The sequence below is a fragment of the Esox lucius genome, chromosome 20 (assembly GCF_011004845.1).
Source record: "Esox lucius isolate fEsoLuc1 chromosome 20, fEsoLuc1.pri, whole genome shotgun sequence".
NCBI classification, from domain to species: Eukaryota; Metazoa; Chordata; class Actinopteri; order Esociformes; family Esocidae; genus Esox; species Esox lucius.
The window spans coordinates 3,966,643-3,979,475 of NC_047588.1; the positions used below are offsets into that span (position 1 = coordinate 3,966,643).

The 12,833-nt window shown below is 41.8% G+C and overlaps 1 protein-coding gene across 1 annotated transcript; it reads left to right on the forward strand.

Annotated features, from left to right (window-relative positions):
* Positions 1–4,867: 4,867 nt before the first annotated feature.
* Positions 4,868–8,602, forward strand: LOC105030559 (free fatty acid receptor 2-like). The gene is made up of 2 exons (XM_010904479.3): positions 4,868–4,924; positions 7,552–8,602. The coding sequence occupies exon 2, from the start codon at positions 7,553–7,555 to the stop codon at positions 8,546–8,548; it is 996 nt and encodes a 331-aa protein (XP_010902781.1). The 5' UTR covers positions 4,868–4,924; position 7,552; the 3' UTR covers positions 8,549–8,602.
* Positions 8,603–12,833: the final 4,231 nt, after the last annotated feature.

The window sequence follows — 12,833 nt, forward strand, 5'->3', positions numbered from 1 at the left end:
CACCGCTCCCACTGCAACAGGGCGCAAGAGAGTTTCAGCTCTCATTTCCTGCCTCTCCGGCCGGGCCCTGCAATGGGCGAATTCTGTTTGGTGAGGCAACCACTCCCTCATCAAGGATTATGAGGCTTTCACCTGCCTTTTCTCGTCGGTATTCGACCATCCACCGGAGGGCAGGGATGCTGGCGAACGCCTGTTCCACCTCCGGCAGGGCACCTGGACGGCGAGGGAATTCGCCCTGCAGTTCCGCACCCTGGCTGCGGGGTTGGGATGGAACGAGCATGCGCTCATAGACCACTTCCGGTACAGTCTGCGGGAGGATGTCCGGCGGGAGCTGGCATGCCATGACACCACGCTTGGTTTTGACCAACTGGTGGACATGGCCATCCGGCTGACCGTTAGGGGACCCGGGAGGCGTCTGGAGCAATGCACCTTCTGTGGCTGAGGGGGCATTATGCAGCCTATTGCCACCTGTGCCTCTCAGATCCAGGCAGCGGCAGTACAGGCACTCACGCACCATCCCAGGTACAGCCCTCTGTCTACCTCACAATTTTATGTCACCATAGTCTTCCCTGGGTATCCCAGCTCTACTCCGCTTAAGGCCCTCATAGATTTGGTGGTAGCAGGGAATTTCATAGACAAGACCCTGGCACATGCATTACACATACCCCTCACCACACTGAAGCAACCTCTGCCCGTCTGCTCTTTGGACAGTAGGTCCCTGGGATCCTGGTTAGTGCAGCAGGCCACCGTCCTGGTTGCCATGACCCCACAACACACACATAGAGAGCAGAACTCCGTTTATGTCATGTCCATTCCCTCTAGCCACGTAGTGTTAGGGCTTCCCTGGTTGTCCCTGTATATCCCTTCTGTGTCTTGGTCCCGCAGGTCCATAGAGGGGTGGTAGCATGGGTGTCTGGGAAGGTGGGTTCTTGGTTCCTGCGCCTGCGCAGTGCCCTGCTGGTCGCCAGTACGTGCATGTCTCCATGCGGGACAGGCTGCTGTGCTGGGCTCACTCCTCTCCCTCCTCTGCTCATCCCGGTGTCAGCCACACGATCCACTATCTGGAGGGCAGGTATTGATGGCCGTCCTTGGCCAAGGACGTGAGGGTTTACGTCTCCTCTTGCTCGGTGTGCGCCCAGTGTAAAGCAACAAGTCACCTTCCTGCAGGGAACTTAATGCCTCTCCCGGTTCCACAATGGCCTTGGTCACATCTGTCCATCGATTTCGTTACAAATCCCCCCCCCCCTCCAAGGGGAATACTGCAATCTTGGTCGTTGTGGACCGGTTCTCGAAGGCTTGCCGCTTCCTACCTACAGACCGCGGAGGCCCTGTTAACCATGTCTTCCGGCACTACAGTGTCCCAGAGGACATTGTTTCTGACAGAGGCCCCCAGTTTACCTCCCGCATATGAAAGGCCTTTATGGAGAGGCTGGGGGTCACGGTGAGTCTCACTTCCGGGTTCCACCCTGAAGCCAACAGCCGGCGGAACGCATCAATTAGGAGGTGGGCAGGTTCTTGCGGTCCAGGGCCGGCCAGGGGAGTGGTTGACGTTCCTGCCCTGGGCAGACTACGCCCAGAACTCACTGTGCCACTCCTCCACTAACCTCTCCCACTTTCAGTGTGTGCTAGGGTACCAGCCGGCCCTAGTACCGTGGCATCTGAGCCAGAAGATTTCAGTTAGTTTTTCAATTGAATTGTTCACGTTATATGTCACATTAAAGGTGGAAAAAGTTCAGACAAGATTTATCTTTGTCTCATTCTTTTATATCACAAGAACCTGGCATTTTAACAGGGGTGTGTAGACTTTTTATATCCCCTGTAGATGACCAGATAACTATACTGGTAACACTTCCAATGTAACCTACAGAACTGAGTTGTACACAATGTCCAGGAAAAATTATCTGAATGACAGCGTTAACTACACTATGTAGACTTCAATTAAATACACAATGTATATTAAGCAGCTAGCTACCCAGCCTCTTACACCTGGGTCTAGTGCACGCCATGCTCTAGGGGGCATTACGAGTCTCATGGGAATAGTAGATAAAACATTACCATGTTTGATGTAAATAAATGAATGCACTCAGTTCGACAGCCCCTCCCCTTTCCCCACCTACATTTACTATGATTATTTCCCAATTTCCCAGTAGAGAACCAGAAACAACATGTGGAAATCTGTCAATGTCTCCCTAACCGAAAACGGATAATGAGCAGGTTAAGTCAAAAAATTATGATTTGTTTACCTGTTTAGTGTAGAATAACGATTGGCCACTCCATACATGGACCCAGGACCTACACTACCCCCTTGTTCCAAGCTTCTTACGGAAGTACAGGTTACTGCTGACATAATTCTTAGTCTTCTTCTAGGGTGCTGTCGGAAAAGCATGGCTTCAGTGGTAATTAAGCAGTGTAGTTTTTTGGTTGCCTCTGGTTGTTTCTCATTGAGCCTGACAGACAGTCTTTGTTGGATTCACCACTGTTCTCTTCCTAGTGTGCCAAGACACGCACCCTCACCTGCATCAGCATCACACCAAGGCCAAAACATTTTGGAGGCAGCGAGCAGGGCAATTCCTCGCCTGCACAGCTGCCTTCCATCAGGACCTCATCAGGGCGGGTATATAAAGGCCCCAGAGGAGCATCTCTGGGCCGAGGCAGAAGATGCAAGAAACAGTAAGTGTCCGCCATCTACAAACCTAAAGCAATACAACCCTAATCCTAACTCTAACACTATCTCATAAAGGTGAACCAGAACAGTCATGCTACATGTGTGAACGTTGCAGAATACATTTTAACATACACTCTCTCCCCACCTCTTCCCATTAGTAAACACAATCATTATAACCTACGTTGGTCATTGAAAGATGAATAATGTGGTATTATTCAAACACATTTACTAAAAACAATGTTGGTCCCCCCCCCTTTAATCTGTGGATTCTGACTCTGACATTCTGTAATCAGTCTGTAATAAAGGACTATATTTCTTTCAAGTAATAAAAACAACGGCGTATACAGTGGGGAGAACAAGTATTTGATACACTGCCAATTTTGCAGGATTTCCTACTTACAAAGCATGTAGAAGTCTGTAATTATTATCAACTGTGAGTGATGGAATCTAAAACACAAATCCAGAAAAACACATTATATGATTTTTAAGTAATTAATTAGCATTTTATTGCATGACATAAGTATTTGATACATCAGAAAAACTGAACTTAATATTGGCTACGGAAATATTGGGTACATATTACAGAGATCATATGTTTCCTGTAATTCTTGACCAGGTTTGCACACACTGCAGCACGGATTTTGGCCCACTCCTCCATAAAGATCCTTAAGGTTTTGGGGCTGTCGCTGGGCAATACAGACTTTCAGCTCCCTCCAAAGATTTTCTATTGGGTTCAGGTCTGGAGACAGGCTAGGCCACTCCAGGACCTTGAGATGCTTCTTAGTTGACCTGGCTGTGTTTCGGGTCTTTGTCATGCTGGAAGACCCAGACATGACCCATCTGCAATGCTCTTACTGAGGGAAGGAGGTTGTTGGCCAAGATCTTGCGATACATGTCCCCATCCATCCTCCCTTTAATACAGTGCAGTCATCCTGTCCCCTTTGCAGACAAGCATCCATAAAGAATGATGTTTCCACCTCCATGCTTCACGGTTGGGATGTTTTTATTGGGGTTGTACTCATCCTTCTTCTTCCTCCAAACACGGCGAGTGGAGTTTAGACCAAAAAGCTCTATTTCTGTCTCATGACACCACATGACCTTCTCCCATTCCTCCTTTGGATCATTCAGATGGTCACTGGCAAACTTCAGATGGGCCTGGACATGCGCTGGCTTGAGCAGGGGGACCTTGCGTGCGCTGCAGGATTTTAATCCATGACGGTGTAGTGTGTTACTAATGGTTTTCTTTGAGACTGTGGTCCCAGCTCTCTTCGGGTCATTGACCAGGTCCTGCCATGTAGTTCTGGGCTGATCCCTCACCTTCCTCATGATCATTGATGCCCCACGAGGTGAGATCTTGCATGGAGCCCCAGACCGAGGGAGAATGACATCATCATGAACTTCTTCCATTTTCTAATAATTGTGCCAACAGTTGTTGCCTTCTCACCAAGCTGCTTGCCTATTGTCCTGTAGCCCATCCCAGCCTTGTGCAGGTCTACAATTGTATCTCTGATGTCCTTACACAGTTCTCTGGTCTTGGCCATTGTGGAGAGGTTGGAGTCTGTTTGATTGAGTATGTGGACAGGTGGCTTTTATACAGGTAACAAGTTCAAACAGGTGCAGTTAATACGGGTAATGAGGGGAGAACAGGAGAGCCAGAAATCTTACTGGTTGGTAGGTGATCAAATACTTATGTCATGCAATAAAATGCTAATTATTTAGAAATCATACAACGTGGTTTTCTGGATTTTTGTTTTAAAAATTACAGACCTCTACATGCTTTGTAAGTAGGAAAACCTGCAAAATCGGCAGTGTATCAAATACTTGTTCTCCACACTGTATGTATCTTCATTTGAGATTTGCTTGCAACATCAACCTATTTCAGCGCCTGTGAATGTTTCTTTTTTGTTTCAACATGTTCCTTAAGTTATATACTATAGTTGGTTCACTTGACAGTATTTAGATATTTGAAGTGTGTGTGATGTTCCCTTTTGCTATGAATACACAAATACAAACCTACATGCAGCCACTGTAACCTGGGTAAGATGCTGCACATCAACACAGCTGCATCTGAATACAGTGGGACTAGATAAAAATTGGCATGAGTTTGCATATCTAGCACCAAAAAAGGGAACATGTGTATCTTCTTTTCCTGTGTGGTATCAGCATCAGCACACCTTCAAGTACATTCAATCGAGACACCATTAACAGAAGCCAGGATTTCTCACCATTTGACCAGGAGTGTGTGGATAGATATAAAAGGTACGTACAGTACAGCTCTTTAATCTCATCCTTCTTCAGGAATTTCATATAAATGTTTGAAAAGTAGAAATTATCATTTTTATATTTTTAAAAGAAGACATACTAAACTTTGTCTTTTTAAATCTGTTTAGTGGTCAGCAACCTTGTTTCTTTAGGGTCAAATTGTATGATTTTTAAAATGTATTTAACCAATACGGAAAGGTCAGCTGTGTATAATTAAGTCAATTAATTAATCAGCCGAGTAATGATGGAGGTTTGCCTAGTTTTACTGATTCAAAACTTTACATCTCATTCAATGAAAAGGACAAATCTTTACATTACAAGTTGGTTCCAAAATCCCTGAGCTTTCAGGATCCACTACTGCAACTGAGGAACTAAAAACTCAAAATAATCATGACTACACACCTTTCATTCACCACACCAAGCTTATTGGTGATGTCATTTTATGAGATCTTGCTCATTTACTTCTAAAATTGGCATTCTTGATAAAGTTAAGCAAAAAGGCTAAATGAAATAACCCAGGTAATGAGCTAAATACAAAATGTAACCAACTTCTGAATGTGTCAAAATTCATGGCACTGCTGATTTCAGTACTTGCAAAGATAACAGCATTGATGCTTTTCCTAAATTTTGTAATGTGACTGGAGAACACACTCCAAGGTATTTCTCCTTACAGAATCATTTCTTTTCCTTGAGTTCCTGAGACTAAGTTGGCCTCCTGTAGCAAATGCACTCAAGGTGAGGGAGATGGTTCAATTGCGGATCGCAGCGGGTTTACTGAATGACTGAAACAGTTCCAAGAACCAGGAGAACAGGAGTGTAGAATCAAAAACAGGCAGAGGTACAATAGTAATCGAATATCCAAAGACGAGCAGAAAGTACAATTAATACAAAAACCCAGGGAGAAAGGCAAAAGTACAAAAGGAGTAGGCAAGAATCTAGGTCAAAAGAGCAGAATCCAAAACCACAATAAGTAGCGCTATCAATCACAGAGGAAATCCGGCTAAGTAATGCATGCGAAACAAGCAATACCACACAAAGTCAAACACAAACTGAACATAACTAAATAGAGATTGCCAAAGGGCTGTCAGGTGAAACCAATAAAGACCAGGCACGGCGCCACAGGGGGGCAAAAGGGGGCATTGAACCCTCAAGATAGAATCTGTGCCCCCCAGTTTTGTTTCCCCATGAACACAGCTAATGGTATATGAATAAGAAATGCCCCCTCAGTCATTTCATCTAGTGAAATGAGGCCAAACGAGGCTTCATTAGCATTATTTTAGCAGCAGGATATTATGCTGGCAGCACTCTTTATCAAAATAAAAGCCATCATTGAAATTTATAAGGTAATACAGTTAACAATCCAGTCTCTAAACAAGAACAGACAAGAACAATATTGGAACAGACATTAAACATAAAATGTACAGAGTAGATTGTTAACTATAATGCCTTATACGTTTCAATGATTGCTTTTATTTTTAAAAAGAAAATCTGAGTTAGCACTCCTAACATAATATCCTGCTGCTAGAAGAATGGTAATGAAGCCTCATTTGGCCATCACTAATTTTATCCTGCAGCCAGGCCTGATCAAGATTAATGCAAATTAAACCAAGGAAAAAAAACAAGATATGGAATATAACAATTCAACCACCCTGAGACCTTACACCTCCAAGCAGAAATAAATGGTTAATTGACCACAAAATCGAAATGTTGCAGTCTTCGAACAAGAATCCCTTTGAAAATTTGAAGTGGGCGGTCCAAAGGATTCCAAGGATCTGGAAAGTATCATATATTTCACTTGCAGGACATTACATTACATTGTTTCAGCTTGACTGAAAAGGACAAATGTAATGTAATTTTACGTAGTTAGGAAGTCAGGAATCCAATGTAAAATAAACTCATTAAGAATCTGTGGCACTATTTGAAATGTGTGGTATATAAGCATTGTCCAACCAACGTAAACAATTTGGAATAAATCAGCCAAAAAAATTGTTGGATAAAAAGCGAGTGCTCAGATTAAGTAAAAGGTACATAGACACGGTCACAGAAATCCTGGCTGGTAGAAATGCGTGTTTCTTTCAAACCTTGAAGCATTATTGAAATGTGAAATGTATCATATGTAATCTCACAACATCAGAAAATTGGTCAGGAATCAGAATATTTATGCAAGGCACTGTATCTGCAGTAACAGTGGAAAAATTGTGTTTCATAGTATAATTAATTTGCCCCAGAGTTTTATGATTGGCTGTGTTATTTGCATATTAATTTCTCCCATTTGTTATACAAATAGGAATGCTTTTTCATGGTGGCAAAAAATCTACCCAGTTTTCTCAATGTATTTTGTGAGAAACCATGGATTAAACAGTGTAGAGAATAGTTTTGCCAAAATAAATCACTGTGCATGTGAGTCAAGCTCTTGCAAGTTTGGAATGGGGGCAGGGTTTACTCACAAGACCCTGTTAGTGGACCATAACGACAATGATGTCTGCTTTTGTCAGCCACCAGTGAATTTTTTTTGTAATAGATCCATAACAATCTATGCATGTACTGAATTAATCCCAGACTGAGTTCCTACAATATCTTGCATTAGCCGAAGCTTGCATTACATTTTCTGTATGATTTTGCAGAATGGCTGAGAAGGATAACTTCAAGAGCTATGGCCACAGCACCCTGTGGATGTCTATCTACATCATCACCTTTGTAACTGGCTTTCCTGCCAATGCTGTGGCTTTATACACCTTTGTTAAGAAGGTGAGGCAGAAAGCCATTCCCATTGACATCCTGCTCCTCAATTTGAGCATCTCAGACCTCATCTTCCTGCTGTTCCTTCCTGTTAAGATCAAAGAGGTGATGGACAACATGATATGGCAAATGCCTGAATTCCTTTGTTTTTTGACCAGCTTCGTCTTCTACACCACCATCTATAATAGCATCTTACTACTCACTGCCATCAGCGTTGAACGTTATCTGGGAGTGGCCTTCCCCATCAAGTATAAACTCAAAAGTCGGCCTCTGCACGCTGTCATTGCATCTTTCTTCTTCTGGGTGATCTCCATAGGACACATTAGTGTTGTCTACATCATGGAATCCTCTCACCCCTTCAACACCACCAACACAGAATACATGTGCTACAGTGATTTCACAGAAGATCAGTTGAACATCCTGATACTCTTTCGTCTGGAGCTCTTTCTGGTCCTATTCTGTGTACCTTTCTTCATCTGCAGCTTCTGCTATATCAAGTTTGTATGTATCCTCTCCCAGCTGCCAAACATCTCCAAGAGGAAGCGCCTGCGAGCCATTGGCCTGTCTCTGGCGACACTGCTGGTGTTCATCGTCTGCTTCACGCCCTACAACCTGTCACACATAGTAGGCTTTGTCAACTGGAATAATACCCCCTGGAGGGTGGATGCACTCATATCCAGTGTCCTCAATGCTAGCCTGGACCCCATCATCTTCTACTTCTCCTCTTTGGCCCTCAGAAGCACTTACCACCACTTCCTTAAGACCCTGCTGGAGAGGGTTCAAGGTTTGTGGTGCAGATGTAAGACTCTCTCTTGGCCCATGTTAGTCTGCCCCAGAAATCAGAACAAGATTACACCGAGCTCCAATGACAACTCATTATAGTACAGCCATGGACGTTTGACATTAAGATTAACAGTTCACTCTGGTCAAACAGCCTGATACAAGTTTCATATGCTAGCAGATTACTAGCATTATATATATTTTTTAATCTAGTAACATGTAATTTTGTATGCCTTATGACTATGCTATCTGTCTTTATATGTAGTATATATATATGAATTTATGTGCAATTTGCAATATTTCAATGTTTAGTCAGTTTTTTCTTAGCATCATGCATCTGGGAATATCTCAAGTCATACACATCCAAAACATTTCACGAAAATAGGATTCACTAATTTGCATAACACACACAACTTTTAGTTAACACATGATTCATTAGTAGATTAAAGTTAAGGGTTCTTTCATCCAGTCTGCAAAATATACAGAAAATTGATTATCATCTTATCATGCAGTATTGTGCAAAAGTCCTAGTCACCTGAAATTTGAATTTGAATTTCTATTTGGGTAGAAACTGTTTATTTGTTACAATCTATCTATCTATAAATACATATATATATATATATATATATATATATATATAAAAAACACTGACTACCCCAAAAATGTGCATTAGTTTGAATGTCAGTTGCCTAAGACTGTTTCACTGTACTGTACTTTTATATCCAAATGACAGTATGTATTTTTTAGCCATTTGCTTTGATGCCTATAATTCAAATCAACTCTGTGAAGAAAGATAGCTAACGTGTAAGTGATGACTGTATAAAGTTAGCATTTATCTTCTGGAATGTTCTGGTCTATCAATGTATCAGTGTTCTGTTATTTGATATTTTTTTGTAATCTGTGGACCCCGGGAAGAGTAGCTGCTGCTTCGAAAAATTCAGAAGCAGCAGTTCAAAAAGTAAAATCTACAATTGACACACAAAACATTAAGCCCCATATACTTTTCTTAAGTAATCAGCTATAAATAAAAAGTAATAAAAAGTATTTCATATTTTACTTAAAGGGGCTAATGTACAACATGTTTCTAACTGATTGCTTTTTACTTCAATACAGATTATTTTATGATAGGCTAAATATCTTTGTTAATAACTAAAGTCTGTTTGATTTGCAACTCATTAAATACCCTTTAATATTCTCTTTGCTCTTAAAGTGGTAAGCACAGTATTTACAGATGTATCATTTGTATTATTTGATGTATTATTTCGCATTGCAATAGATTCTGAACATTAACCAGTAGTAAAAAGTCTGATAGCAGCAGTTTTTAAACATGTGTGAAGCAAGAATGTGTTTTTATATAGGTGAATTGTTGTAGCCTACTTTTGTGGGTAAAGGAATTTATTATTATTGTTATTATTCATTCTTTATAGATAATGTGGAAAACACAGTAAAATCCATTCATTTCAGAGGATAATGCAATCCCACTGAACTGGGAAAAATGTTCCTGTACCAACTCAAGTTCCCCCTTCATCTCTACCTTTCTGGTATCCAGTAAAGACTCATTCCAAAATGTTCTTCAACTCTCTCCAAAATACAGAGGGGAGAACAAGTATTTGATACACTGCCGGTCTTGCAGGTTTTCCTACTTATAAAGCATGTAGAGGTCTGTGAGAGACGGAATCTAAAACAAAAATCCAGATAATCACATTATATGATTTTTAAATAATTTATTTGCATTTTATTGCATGACGTAAGTATTTGATCACCTACCAACCAGCAAGAATTCCGGCTCTCACAGACCTGTTAAGAACCTGTTAAGAAGCCCTCCTGTTCTTCACTCATTACCTGTATTAACTGCACCTGTTTGAACTTGTTACCTGTATAAAAGACACCTGTCCACACACTCAATCAAACAGACTCCAACCTCTCCACAATGGCCAAGACCAGAGAGTTGTGTAAGGACATCAGGGATAAAATTGTAGACCTGCACAAGGCTGGGATTGGCTACAGGACAATAGGCAAGCAGCTTGGTGAGAAGGCAACAACTGTTGGCGCAATTATTAGAAAATGGAAGAAGTTCAAGATGACGGTCAATCTCCCTCGGTCTGGGGCTCCATGCAAGATCTCACCTCGTGGGGCATCAATGATCATGAGGAAGGTGAGGGATCAGCCCAGAACTACACAGCAGGACCTGGTCAATGACCAGGAGAGAGCTGGGACCACAGTCTCAAAGAAAACCATTAGTATCACACTACGCCGTCATGGATTAAAATCCTGCAGCGCACGCAAGGTCCCCCTGCTCAAGCCAGTGCATGTCCAGGCCTGTCTGAAGTTTGCCAATGACCATCTGGATGATCAAGAGGAGGAATGGGAGAAGGTCATGTGGTCTGATAAGACAAAAATAGAGCTTTTTGGTCTAAACTCCACTCGCCGTGTTTGGAAGAAGAAGGATGAGTACAACCCCAAGAACACCATCCCAACCATGAAGCATGGAGGTGGAAACATCATTCTTTGGGGATGCTTGTCTGCAAAGGGGACAGGACAACTGCACCGTATTGGATGGGGCCATGTAACACGAGATCTTGGCCAACAACCTCCTTCCCTCAGTAAGAGCATTGAAGATGGGTCGTAGCTGGGTCTTCCAGCATGACAACGACCCGAAACACACAGCCAGGGCAACTAAGGAGTGGCTCCGTAAGAAGCATCTCAAGGTCGTGGAGTGGCCTAGCCAGTCTCCAGACCTGAACCCAATAGAAAATCTTTGGAGGGAGCAGAAAGTCTGTATTGCCCAGCGACAGTCCCGAAACCTGAAGGATCTGGAGAAGGTCTGTATGGAGAAGTGGGCCAAAATCCCTGCTGCAGTGTGTGCAAACCTGGTCAAGAACTACAGGAAACGTATGATCTCTGTAATTGCAAACAAAGGTTCTGTACCAAATATTAAGTTCTGCTTTTCTTATGTATCAAATACTTATGTCATGCAATAAAATGGAAATTAATTACTTAAAAATCATACAATGTGATTTTCTGGATTTTTGTTTTAGATTCAATCACTCACAATTGAAGAGTACCTATGGTGCAAATTACAGACTTCTACATGCTTTGTAAGTGGGAAAACCTGCAAAATCGGCAGTGTATCAAATTCTTGTTCTCCCCACTGTAACTACAACTCAAGGGGATTTCCAGCGAAGACATCAAGTCTCAAACCACGGAGGTTGTGAATGAAGTAGTTCTTACATTAGTTAGCATGTTAACCACATCAGTATCCACTGCTGGGAAGAGGATATCTGAGGACTTGCTAGAACCAACTGAATTGGTTGATAATATCATGGCTTGCCTAATATATGGCTTGCCTAATATATATCTGCTTCTAGGTCCTCATCTTTGCAGAGTTTGTATGTATCCTCAAAGAGGTATTGGTGAGATTTCAAATGAGGACTTTTAGAGGTAGAACACTGAATGAATAAAAGTCAATGAAAATATTTTCTGCCAGTTATTGCAACACCAACTAAGTCACAAGTGAGGTCTGTAACAACCATTTTTTTAAAGAGAACCATGACCACTTCCTCTAGAAGAACAGACACAACATACTTAAAAAAATTTGTTACCAAAGTGCAATGTCCCTGTAGACAATAAGTACAAAATTTAAGAATTAATAAAAATAGGATGGTGTGAAAAACATTCTCCAGACCCATTTGATCTATAATAATCTAAGAACCATAGACTCTGCTTCTGCAGGGTTCAAACAATTCTCAGACGTCATGAACAGACATCCATGCAAATGTTGTTGTGTCTGAGGTCAATATTTCACACTATTTTCAAGAGTTTACAAAGAATGTGGGCAGGGTTTATTGTCAAAAGTAGTGCTAATGTGGTGCCAAACATTTTTATCAGGCCCAAGACATGAAGACTTCCTAGCTCCATAACATTTTGGGTACTATGGTGAAAATGGGAAACTGTGAAAGTAATGAAGAATTGGAGTTCAAGTCAACTAGATGAACAATTATTGACATGACTATTGTCATGATGCTACAGTCCCAGACACTGGAACCGTCTCTGACGTTATATGTACCATCCTGGACACTGTAAATTCAGCTGGACCACAGCAAGTTCCTAATGATACTGCTTTCATGCGACTGGAGCCTTTAATTGCACAGTGGAAGATTACAAGTGGTTGATGAACTTAAGAATATAATTATGAACCACAAAGGACTACACTGACTTAAACATTAAGGGAACACGTAATCAACATAGTATAACAACAAGTAAATTAAACTTCAGGGATATCAATCTGTCCCACAGTTAGGAAGCTTTGTGAATCAATGTCACCTGTTTTGGTGCCAATGAAAGTGACAACAGGTGCACTGGAGAGGCAACAGCAAGACAACCCCAA